We start from the raw sequence: 12794 nt of genomic DNA, 5'->3' as shown, positions 1-12794 counted from the left end.
ATGTAATGTATTACACGTTACAATATGTACTGCATTCCTCCAGTGGGTCACACTGACATCCAGCCTCTTGAGGCAGTACTTGATAGATAGTTCTCCTTGCCTATACATACACACATCTGTGCATGTATATGTATGTACACACAAAATCTCACATATACATTATAACTTTGTCCATCTATATATAGATATGCAAACAATTCTCAATCTTGCACTGGAATCCGGACTGCAGTCCAGCACTGGGAGGCTGGCTGCCAGTCATGGAGCTCTATCCCCTTTTATCCTCCTTGTAAGATATACCAGGTATATAGGCAACAGACCTTTCCTCCCTCTGCAAACCTCACTCCTGCTAGTGCTGCAGAGCTGCATACAGCTGCTGTCTCAGTACAGCTCACAGCTCTTACCAACAGGGTAGAGCCCAGTACACAACCGAGGTCAAGTAGGTATGTGTCACACAGGGGCATTTCGTTGTAGGCCAAATACAGTGTCAAGCTCAGCACCAAACCAGCCCCTCAGAAGAGGGCTCAGCACTGCAGGAGATGCCACTGTTCAGGCAAGAGATACAGCCACACTCAAAAGCTTCAATTGCATTGCACCTCTCACAGGGCAACCTGCTGAACAAATGACAGAAGACTTCCCAGTTATTTCTGTTGAAGGCAAGTGAACCTGTCATGGATCAGCTCACTCATCCCAGTCCCTCCATTAATACCAAAATCTGGACTGGGTCAGAAGAACAAAAGAAAGGTCTGTCTGGCCTAATTATCCTCTATCAGTGGGCAACAGTGGATACTCAGGAAACAGCATAAGAACAGGTTAAGGCATCTGGTGACACATCTGCAGTATACTTAAGGCAGATAAGCAGTTTGTAGCTCAAAGACCTCCTCAGAGGAGACAGCATAATTATATTTATTTTTATATTTAAGTGGCTTAAGTGGGAGGCCCTCTGCTATTTTGGGGAACTCCAGGTATATTTACTCTCTGCAAGTAGAGCAGCCCAACAGAAGTATAACAGCTTCAGCACAGGAGACCAGAGTTAACTCTAGTCTGACCCCATCCATCAGATTCTTCCCTGGCCCCTGACTGATGGGGCTGTTTCTTCTTCTAGTCTTCCTCAAGGACAAGATGCTGGCCCAAGGAAAATCTGCTGAAAAAAAATCAAGGTGTGCAAGGGCTGTTTGAGCAGATAGTGGTATAGAGGATTACTTCAACTCTCATCTCAATTGCAAAACTATTGGAAAGGCTGTTTCTCAGATCAGACCCACCTCACCTGACAGAGTGCAGGGACAAGGACTGCAGAACTTCCCAAACAGGAGAAGACCCAGATTCACACCAGTCTTGGTGCTTCATTTCCAGTAATCTCACATTTTAATTCCTGAATAGTATCTAAAAACCCTAGTGAATCTGGTCTAACACCTTTTTCTTTTTGAAAATAAAGAGCCCCTGCAAATTTAGTAAACCTCCTTCCTAGGTATTCTGGTCAGCACAGTTCAGTTCATTTCTTCCTTCCCATCTCTCATACATAGGGAATGCTGCAGAGCTGCTCCTTACACCATCCAGGCAGGAAGGGATCCCCCTTTTCCCTTTGCACAGGCAGCCTCCATGCTTCAGTCTTAGGTCTGCCTCTTCCAGGGAAGCCTCCACAGATTCCACTTTGCCAGGACCCCTTCATCCTCTACCTGTGTTTCCAGAAGTTGGCTCTATGATTGTGTCTCCAGGCTTCAAGATTCCAGCTTTCTCAGCATCTTCTACCATCCTCAGGCTGATGCGGTCCTTCACACTGCCCCCAGCATTGAAGTACTCACATTTTGCCACTGGGAACAAAGAAAACAAGCCAAGTTTTTAAACAGCAGTCATTTGCCAACAGGCTGCTCATCTCTAACATATCTTGAAGAGCAACTTGGTTAACATGTCAGCAGAATTCACCTCCCTGCTTATAGCAGGGGAGATGAGGATTTAGTTCACAGCATTTCCAGTCATACATCACTGTGACATAGCAAGTTTGGTACTCTGATGCTAGCCACAGGAACCTGCACTCTGTCAATCTCAAAAAAAGTCCTATCTCCTTTTATCTTTCCTCTCCTTGTTACAGCCTAATCAGAAGAATCAAAAGTCCCAGAGCTGTTCCAATGCAATAGCACAGGGAAGATTCTCTACCCATGCCTTCTCCCTGCTGCATTCTTCATCCAAAGGGAGTCTGATCCAACAGCAAGTTTCTCCCCTTGTTCAGCCCACTTTCACTTCAGTGCTCCCAGCTTTAATCCCTTCAATGCTGTTAAACACCATCTTTCAGGACTCTGATTAGAGCTTCCAAATAATTAATATATATTTGTTTAAATTCCACACATACTAGATTTTCATTGACATAATTTCATCCCTTTCATCATCATTTTCAGTGATCTTCAACTGCAGATCCTCATTTTACAGGCACTGGTGATAACACTGAATATCAGAGGCAGTCAAAAGCTTCATGCATTCTTTCTCCCCTGACCCCCTTCTCTCCTCRACCTGTTCCATGAAAGCAGAAATTTTGCAGGAAGTGTTAAATTTGCAGAAAGTGTTCTCAAGAAGTGCAAACTGGAAGAAGTTTTAGACAACCAAAACCTGAAAATCTGCCAAAGAAAAGAGTTTTTTTCCTCCTGTTTTCTACAGGGTCTTTACATTCCTTATGTGCTCAGGTCTCATGAAATAAAGTTACCCATGTTTGTGAAATTCTGTCTCATTTTGCTCTTCTGCCTGCAGTAGTACTCACAGAGTTCACACTTCAGCCCGAAGTGTTTCCCAACCTTGTTGATTCGCACCAAGGGTGTATTGCCAACTTTATTCAGGATGTTTGGCAGGATTTTTGGAGGCTCTGACCTAGCACACACACAAATGAAGTCAGTGGATTCACAGAGGGACCCACAGGCAGATCACACAGTAGCAACATAGCATTTCTGATGCTTTCTATTGCACCCAACTTTTTCCCTCCCCTTTATCAGGCTAGTTATCTTGAACATTCTTTTAAAAGAAATAAACTATTAGAGACAGCTTCATAAAACAGCAAATCCCTGATCCAAAACTCAAGGATTAATCAGACATCAAGCCAAGCACTGTGCCAAGACTGATGTGCTCTATGCTTCCTGCTGGCATCAAGTAGCTTAGCATTGTTTGGTCAACTGTTTTACCAAGCAAAAGGCATTAATAGTGCAATTCTTCATCTAGTCAGAGAACTGTATGCCAGGTTACTTAAAGTTAGTTCCAGTTCATCCAGTTTCACACTGCATAATGTCTTTGGTCTCCTATGCTTCGTCTGGATTCTCAGTTTTGCTTATTCATGAAAATTAAAAAGCACCAGCACATCTATAAGCAAAGCAGCACCAATTTAAACCAGTTACCTCTTGTTAAACCCATGTGGCTCTGAGGGGATCAGGATTAGCCCTTTACTGAAGGCCAGTAAGCAAAGAAAAGCAATGCTTACAAAGAGGCATGACGATGCGGGGAGGCAGAGAGGGGTTTCCCAAGCTTCCAGGTGCATTTGCTAGGTGTATCGGGGCGAATCCACTTCCTTTCATTCTCAGTAGCCTTACAGTTCTCATTGTCCCTCCCACCAGGGAGGAAATACTTGCCAGGCGTGCGAGGACACAAGTTTGTATCTGGCTTGGCCTGGGAAGGAAGTGAAAGCACTTCATCCTTGAAAAAGAAAAGCCTACTGTTATTCATATATCCTGCTGTAAAGGAGCCAGCACATCCTTTGAGACTATCAAAGTTACTCGAGTTCTGAGACACCATAGGAAGATACCCATTTGCAGTCACACCACTATCCCCCTATAACTAAAATCACTAACTAATAAATACCTCATGTTCTTGGCCTTCAAAAATTTATCTACTTCTTGCCTAATGTTTCAGCAGGCAATTTTTCCTGAGGGCAGCCTGGCCAGGCCTGCCCACCCTACCCTGCTGATGATTTTCAGAGAGCAGCATGGCCCTGTAAGTCAAGATGGGCAATGTCAACCAATAGATGCTAGTAAGCAGATGTTTCTAACACCTAAGAACAGGTTCTGCCACCAGCTACAAGAGATCCTAGCATTCTATGTAAGACAGGGCAACAGTGAAGAGAGAAAGCACAATAAATCTCAGGCAAATCCCATTCAAGTATCCAAGTCTTGCCCTTGACCTTGTATAAAAGGGTCCAGAACGAATGGATATTTTAATGATCAGTTGATGTTTGCATAGTACTGTAAAGGAGGGAAGCATTTTAGCATCATTTTGATTTGTCAAGCACTTATCACCAAAATAGGAAGCCTGATTCAAATGCACCACAATGCTGAAGCACACAGCTCAAGACTGTGCCCTACATGAAGATAACTTAATAAACACACTAAAGCATGTGCTTAGTGCAGCTAGCCTCCAAAAATATAAAAAACAAGATTAATCCCATGGGGAACACTGCTCCCATACCAAAAAACAGCCCTCAAACAAAATCCTCTTCATTCCAAACAGAGGAACAGAATAAGATCACGGAATGACTGATCAGAAAACAGTGCTGAAGGACTTTGCATTGCTACTTGCGGTCATGAAGGAGAATGCTTTCAAAAAGGCTTTTAGTTTCACTAGGACCTGCCTCTAGAGAGGTATGGCAGAAGTCTAGAAATCCCTCTGAAAATCAAGAGCGCTTTCCTAAATTCTGATAATAGTAAGACAGGCAGTCTTCCCCAAAAGAATAACATTAACTTGGAGATAGCATTCAACCAGATAAACAGAAGATCTTTAATAAAACTCCACCATTTACTGAGCTTTCCAAGGAACAACACAAACCTCTTAGGAAGAGCTTGACATCACTTCACTCACTAGGTTTCCTGCTAGATTCACTGTATGATGCCTTAGCATCAGCAGGCATGGAAGCTATTCCACAAGTGGTTAGAGTAATAATGATTTTTAAGGCAAGCTGCATCTTAAAAAGGGAATTTTCATGTTTTGAAATGATTCACCATTAATGTTGGTATTTAATATCCCTTAGTTCTTGGAAAAGAGATTCTGAAAATGAAATATGTCTAACTTGTGAAAAGTATAACCCATTGCTTTTTATGCCTTATATTTGCCTTTTGCTGTGGAGGTTGCATCTCAGGAATCTGGAGGTTCTAGTTTTAATCTATCTTCCATTTCTAAGATTGTGACTGCAGAGCAGAGCCCAAGTTAGAAGGCAACTTTAGGCTCCAGCTAACTTTTTATAAAGACTGTTTTTGACAATACCTGAGCTGTGACAGCAGAAGTCTTTGACATATAGCACCAGTGTTTTGTTGGCTCCAGAACTGACAACTGTAACAACTAACACAGATCAGAGAAACTATCATGGCTAGAGACTGAAACATTCCCAGGGTGTTTCCCAGAGAAACAGGGACCCTTCTCATGATCTCTGTGCAGCTTAAAGCCTCACCCAAACAGTACCTTGGGAACAGAAACAGGCCTTTCAGATATTAACTTCTCCATGCTCCTAGGTAAAGGTGAACACACAGACTTTCTTCAGCAGACTTTCTCCTCGGGAGAAGACACACGTCCCACTTCTGTGAGAAACAGGAAGCTGCAGAAGGAAGTAAAGATCACTTGTAGAGGCAGGATTAAAAAAATCATGAAGCAGAGATATCAAGTAAGATCAACTGAAGCTCTTTTGACCCTGTTCTTTCTGTATTACCTAATCTCCCCACTGCTCTTCCCTCCATGGATCAGCTACAGTAATGCAAGCAGAAGACAACTTTTATTGGCTGCCTGCCTTTCCGTAAGCCTGGCTGCCATAAAAAACAAAAACACTTCAGTCTGCAGGATATATTTTATTAGAGACACCAAGTGTGAAAGGGCTTCATGAATCCAATACCAAAGGAGAAAGGGGATCCTGTAACATGATTTAGGAGAAGGCTCTGTACAGGAACACTTGCAGAGGTCTCTCCATCCTTAACTCTGAGTTCCTCCCAGCACTGAATTGGTGTTGACTGCACAGCTGCAGTGATGCTGAATACCATGCACACAGCAAACACTTCAACCACAATGAAGCAGAGTTCCCAGCAGGTTTTCTTGTGTTTCAGAAGTTTGTAAATATAAAAGTGAGATCAATAAGTTAGTTTCCCCTATTCTAGACAGGTGTTTATTGAGCCTTCATGCTTGTATAGCTAGCTTCCTTTCTACTGAAGAGGAATCTGGCTGAAGTCTTGGAAAATGTTTGTTTTGTCTTTTTTTAATATTTGGGCTTGTCATCACCATTTTGAAGCAGAATTTGTGGCTCTTTCCATTGCTGAACTGTGCTGGACCTGAAAAGGGTCTCTGGCCTCATTCCCCTATTTCTGCCAAATACATACAAAACAGATACAACTCAAAACAGAGTTGAAGGTCTAGCAACAGACTGGGAAAAACATCTCAATCACAGGATCAGTGAACTTCAGCATTTGATTCTGCAAGTTATCATGCACCATTAATCACTACTGCCTTCTGCACAACAATTCCTTTCTCACAGGCTGATTTGAAGAAAATTTCTAACCCATTTTAACCACCCCCATTCAAGAAAAAAGCCTCTGAAGTACCAACTTTTCAGACTAAAGCTGGAAATAATTCTCCTTATGGATGCAAGAAACCTCTCCACACCAAAGTTATACCATTCTACTTTAAGTAATATGTGCCAAGGGCCAAGACAGGGCACAGTCTGTCCTAGACTACTGACTAGGACGAGACTGAGACAGATAACAGTCTAACAAAGCTAATATCCCAAATAAATGGTTAAACACCAGTGTTTGTTGGCAGAAAAGAGGATGCTTCCAGCTCTGAAGACCCAGCCTTCACTTCTATTTCTAGAAGGTGCCTAGTTCACAGTTCAAAATATCAGCACCTTTTTTAGTAAAGAAGAGATACTGGAGAAGTTTGAAGCGAGAGGTGCACAGACAAGTTCCTTCAGACAGCTAGTATGCACACAGCAATACTGGGCATAGACACCCACTGTCTTGTCTCAATGAGAGGTAACACTGACAGTGTTTGCATAGCCCACCTATTAAGAGTATCCTGTTCTCAAGGGGCCAAACCTTTTCAACATGCAGAAAGAGAGCAGCAAGGGTTTACAGATAGAAAATAAAATATGTTACTCCCTTATGTTCTCAAAATAGAGGTGTAAAACCAGACTTTTCAAATCACCGAACCTCAGTGTCCTCCAAGAGGGTCCAAAAGAATTGAAGACACAGGGGGAGAAGTTTGTTGTAGCAAAAATTTTTTCAGCAGTTTAAGTACTTTCTCTTTGTATTGTCTGGAGGGAAGAAACAAATATCATTCTTCAAAAACTGCTTTTTGGAGAATTTCCCTTGGAATTCAGCGTTTCCCTTAGTGGCTGGGCAAGACAGCACCATCTCATTTCCTCTACTGTATGGCAAAAAAATCCAGTCTACCACCATCAAAAAAACAAAAACAAAACCAAAGAACCACTCTAGCTAGAAAGAGCAGAAACAGGAAAAGCTATATTTATTGCCTTTAACTAAGCTGTGAGATTCTCTCATACATTTAGAGCAATGTCAATACTTTGATTTTTTTTTAATCAAATGTTCAAAATTCTAGCCCCATTTTGAACAAAAGACGAGACTAGAAAGAAAAGCTCAGCAGCATTGCCAACAAAAATCCTGTCAGCACAATACTGATCTTAAGCAACATAATTCATCTGAAGAAATGCATGTTCCTGTTCAACAAGTCCCTTCAAAATGTTTTATTAGGCATGATTTTAAATACCTCCCCCCAAGAGTCTATATGCATACATGCATTTAATAAAGTCACAAACTAATGATGCTAATAGAGAATCAGTCCCAACTATGGTCCATCTAAGACCTTAGGGGTTTTAAGGAATAAACCCTAAGACAGACTCATTTGCCCTCTAAAGAGAGGAAAAAAAAAAAATCTTAGTACAACCCTCAGCGGAGATGCAAGGGCAGCAGCAATAGCTTCTGCACTGCGTAAGGTCAAAATAGGTCAGAAGCCCAGTGTGACTTGATATGGTCAAAACCACCAGGAGGACCCCAGATCCTCAGGCTCCACCCATCAGTGCTACTGCTGAAGTAGCTACTGCACCAGGAAACTACAGCTTCCTGACACACCATCTAAAACCCAGCTGCCACTTTCAGCCCTAACTGAAGATGCTACTTCAGCAAAACACAGGGCAGAGTTGGTCAGTCTAGGACATCTAAATTCACCCCACAACTATGATCCTGCCTACAGACACAAACCAGGACAGAAGATGTCAGTGTCTTCTTCTAGTGGAAAGACCTTTGATGGACTAAGGGAAGGGGGTGAGCAGAAGTCACCGAAACAGAGGATGGCAGAAACTTCTCTCCTTCACTAGCATGGCCATCCTCTCAGCCTTTCTTCTGGCAATGCAGACTGGGGAGACAGGACAATTTCTTTAGTAAATGGTGACTCTGCTGCTCTAACTGCAATTGAATGCTGCACAGAAGAGTCTGAGGGAAGTAAGCCGCAGAAAGTAGTCTGTCTTCAGGAGATTAAACTTTGCCAGCCTGACTTTAATTAAAGTTCCCTGTAAAAATGAACACTCCCATAACTAGCTAGGGGATACAGGAGAGTCTAACTAGAAAAGCCTGACTAACTTCTGTCATTATATTTGCAGAGCACACGAGGCAGAAGAAAAATCAGAAAGCTAATTTACAGAAAAACTGCTTAAATCTAAGTCATGAAGGGAACTGGGATACGTACAGAGATAGGAGTTTGAGGAAGCCTCATAGACAAGTGTTCACATCTCTGCAGCCATCTCCACAAGGAACTCAAGGTCTAAACTATTTCCCCACTCCTACAGAAGGACTCTACAAAACAGGGTTGAAGGCCAGTGAGTGAAATTAATCTTCAAACAACCTGGGCTGAACTCCCTTTGGGGATATAAAAGGGGCTGCAGTTTCTAAGGCTGTTCACAGTATGTCAGCACTAATGCAGACAACATGCAAATAGTATCATGTATGTGAGAACCTAATTAATTTTACTCCTGTCTGAAGCAGAAATTAAGCTGTCTAAAAGGTAGGTGTAAGTGATGAATCAGAGATGCCCTAAGGGCTGACTACTCAGTAAGAGATAAAATATGGGATTCCATTGTGCTGTGGTCTGAGAATGGGAACTCTGACCTTAAGCAGACACTTTTTTCCCTAGACAAGTAACCCACTGGGAAACAGTTGTTCTGCTCACCCTATGGCACCACAGGGTCTTAGAGAGTTTTAGGGTCTTTATGGGTTACCAGATGTAGCAGTACCCATACAGCAAATATAGCCTTTAGAAACTGTTAGGAAACACCATAGCTATGAATGATTCAGGAGACAATCAGCCATGTTTTTTCACTTTGTTGCTTTATCAGTAGCAGCCAGACATCTCTCATGTCAGTCAGGAACCACCAACTAACATGAAATAACCGGGGTACAAAATAACAATATTATGCCTAGAAATAGGTACTTCAAGAATCAAAAGACTTATCTCTTAGTGTTCTCCTCTACAAAGAGGATGAATACACAGACACTCCCTCAGTCATCACTCTTCCTTTCAGGGCTGGACTGGCATATTCATAACCCTCCCGATATGAAGCCTGTAGTTCTTTAATGTCCCTACCTCTGAAACATTGCAAAGACATTAAAACTTCAACAGCAAAGCAACTCCTGTCATTATGGCACTATGTTATGCTTAAAAATAGCCAGTGAAAATACAGGAGTGTTCAGTCTGCCCAGTCCGTGCAGAAAGAAAACCATATACTCAGCCCTAAAGATGTTTTCTGATGTTTCCTCCATTTTGAGTTCACCCCCTCAACCCTGTCTGGACCCCCCTGAGAAGTTTTCTGAATGAAGATTCACATCTTCAAGAAGCACAGGTAAGAACATTAGAGAAAAGTCTGGAGAATACCTAATCTGCATTTTTACCTGTTGCAGTCAGAACTTAAGACACACACACACACACTTTTTCCCTGCTTCTAGTTCCCTCTCCCTAGTCAGCACAAACATGGGCCAACACTAGAGTCAGAAAAGTGCTCTCCATCTGCCAAGCTCATTGAGTACAGAAAGGGAAGCATTATTTCTTTCTGTACAGGTAGAGTACAAAAGCTCAAAAATTAAGCAGCTTCCCAGTGTTACAGAAAGAGGGAATTAGAGCATTGCTCTCAGCTTCTGTCCTGGTATATAAAGTAGGTAAGATGATAGCTCCCCTTCCTCAGTATTGCAGTGCTTCCTCAAGGCATTAGTCTTATTAGCAAAGGACCTTTGATAAAAGCTGGCAGAGAAACACCAGCCACCACAGCCTGGGCAGGAGGTCAGCCTTCTGGTTGACATGTTTTTTTGGTGGGAAAGACCAGCTGCCACCCGCTGACTACACCTGTAGAGCTTTTAGCAGGCAGCCACAAGGCAGCCATGAGCATGGTACACCCTACTATCTGCTTAAGTCCTGTGTCTCGCAGGCAGACAGTAAATATCTGCCAAGAGTCAAGAGCCCAATTCATCCAAACCTTCCTGACAGCCTGTTATGCTGCCAACACCAGATTAATGATGTACCTGGGCTGAAATGCACAGTCCATGACAAGTCCCCTATGACCTTGCTACCACAATTTTAAAAGTTCTGCTCTGACTTTAGGAAAGCAGGCTGGTTAACTCATACTTGGGGGTTTGCAACAGGATACCCAAAGAGCTGCCAAATAACATTGGAAAAGATGACCTGTCCAACGCCCCAAATACTGGATTATCACATAAGCCTTACTTTGGCAATAACTGTCTCCATACAGCTGTACTCCTGCTGAGAAATACCAGGTTCTGAGCAGGTCTGTTTCAGAGGAAACACCTTCCCCTGGTACCACATTGTAGTTGAGGCCTCTTCCTCACACAGAAACCCCGCAGATTTCACCTATCTCCATACTTGATTTTTTCCTCCTTTTTTCCAGTAGGAGTTTTGTAGAACATGGAGCTCTCGTGCCTCAATTCAGCAAATACACTCAGTTAAAAGGTAAATACATGCTGAGTAACTCTGCTGGATAAGGGCCAGAGTGCTCTGCAACCTTCACGGTCAAAGGCTTTAGGATTAAAGAGATAGATACACAGAAGATCAGATAGTCAGACAAGGGTGGGAGAGGAATCACCAATCTTCCAAATAATGGCTGGTTCAATAATATGCCATCAGCATTATTAACACTGCTACTGGAGGTAGCTCTCAGAGCCTCAGTCAAATTCAGATCCTTCCCATATCAAGCACTGTATAAGATAAAAACGTAATAAAAGAAGCTTCTTGGTCCAGTGTGCTTGCCAGACTTGCTAAAAAGTGTTAAAAAAAAAAATTGAAGATCCTTGTGGTACCTGGGAGAACAATGGACAACAGGCCAGGAACAGCCAGAAAACCAGTGCCAAGCCCAGAAAGACAAGGAGAGAAAAGGGGATATCACTTCGCAAGTCTTTATAAATGGAAGTCAATCCCTCCTCCTCTTCCTCCCTGCCCAGGAGACCTACTCTGCATCTCTGACTGGTACCACTCCCTCACCCCCCACCCCGAGAGCACCCCCACCAGCAAGCACCTTTTTTAAGCCTGTACTCCCTTCGGGTGTGTGTGGGGGGGAAACTACCACAACAGCAAACTCCAAAGCAGCAGACAACTTCCACTTACCCAGAATTATTCTGAAGCTGCCATTTCTTTTTTATTAAATAATAATAACAAAAAAATCCCACTCATGTAACACAGCCACATTTGCCTAGCAGCCTGCCACCCTCCATCCTTCTCCGCCCACTCCAGAGAGAAAGACCCCACACGCACGACCCCGGGGAGCGCGTCCGGCCCGCACGCCCCGCCATGAGGGCACGCAGACCCCTCCCCCTCCCCGCAGCCGTTTAACGGAAACCCCCCGAGGCGCGGGCGGGGGGCCGGCACGCGCCGTGCAGCCCACCCCAAACCGTCCCCGGGAGGGCACCGCCAGCCCCGGCTCGGCTCTCCTCCCGCCGCCGCGCGGGCTGATGCAACGGGCAGCGGGGAGGGACGGGATGAGCGCCGCTGCCCTCGCCCCGCCGCCGCCCCACCTCCGCGAGCCGGGCGCTCACCGAGGGCACCGTCCCCACTCGCGCTGCGACCGACGGAGAAAAAGAGAGAAGCGGGAGGAAAATAATAAAATAAAAATAAACAAAAATTAAAAGGAAAGCGGCAGCGGGAGGCGGCAGCCGCGCGGGGATTAAGAAGCGCCCGGGAGCCCCTGGCCCCGCCCCGCCGCGCCCCGCCCCCTGCGCGTGCCGCCGGCGCCCGCCCGGGTACGCGAGGAGAGGGGGAGGGGAGTGCGCGCGGCGATTGGCCGCGGCGGGGGCGTTGGTGGGACGGCGGCAGCCARTGGGGAGGCGGCGCGCGGCGCCGGGGCGTTGCCGCCCGCCGCCATGTGGCGCGGCGGGGGGCGGAACCCGCGCGTGGCGCGGGGGGTGCGCAGGCTCCGCTTTGCCGGGGGCCGCTTAAATAGGTACCAGTGTGTGCATAGGAACCGGCGCAGTTACTGTTTTTAACCCCCACGCAGAGCAAGCGTTACTGTTCATTTAATTTGAAAAAATATATAGATATATAAAAAATGATACGTGGAAAAAAAAATAATTAGAGAAATACAGTCACGGTGGAGAGGCTGGTTACTAGGGATTTGTCACAGTTCAGTGTAAAAGCATCCAGAGATGCTTCTTCGGGCCCTTGAACCATTTTAAAAATGAGAGGATTTTGCTATCAAAACTCCCTTGGGAAGGAAGCCTGTCGGCAGCCGAGGTTCCTTTTGCAAACGAGGAGAAACGGGGTTTCGGGACAGCCACGGCATG

At 44.6% G+C, this 12794-nt stretch overlaps 1 protein-coding gene across 5 annotated transcripts in view; it reads right to left on the bottom strand.

The window, feature by feature from the left end:
• The window catches only part of LOC112968438 (cystathionine beta-synthase), a 32472-nt gene extending 20335 nt beyond the window's left edge, over window positions 1-12137 (bottom strand). For 2 of the 5 annotated variants that reach the window (XM_026070704.1, XM_026070707.1), the window contains exons 1-5: window positions 12051-12137; window positions 5422-5554; window positions 3455-3666; window positions 2747-2853; window positions 1674-1808 (exon numbers count right to left, since the gene is read on the bottom strand). In XM_026070704.1, coding sequence (XP_025926489.1) covers window positions 1674-1808; window positions 2747-2853; window positions 3455-3666; window positions 5422-5463 — 496 coding nt within the window. In that variant the 5' untranslated portion in view covers window positions 5464-5554; window positions 12051-12137. Of the gene's footprint in view, window positions 1-1673; window positions 1809-2344; window positions 2704-2746; window positions 2854-3454; window positions 3667-5421; window positions 5555-11622; window positions 11643-12050 lie in introns of those variants that run through there. The other 3 variants (XM_026070706.1, XM_026070705.1, XM_026070708.1) reach the window with 3 other exon arrangements.
• Window positions 12138-12794: the final 657 nt, after the last annotated feature.

Source organism: Apteryx rowi, unplaced genomic scaffold (genome assembly GCF_003343035.1).
Source record: "Apteryx rowi isolate R43461 unplaced genomic scaffold, aptRow1 scaffold_317, whole genome shotgun sequence".
NCBI lineage: Eukaryota > Metazoa > Chordata > Aves > Apterygiformes > Apterygidae > Apteryx > Apteryx rowi.
This window is presented reverse-complemented; position numbering and strand designations above follow the sequence as displayed.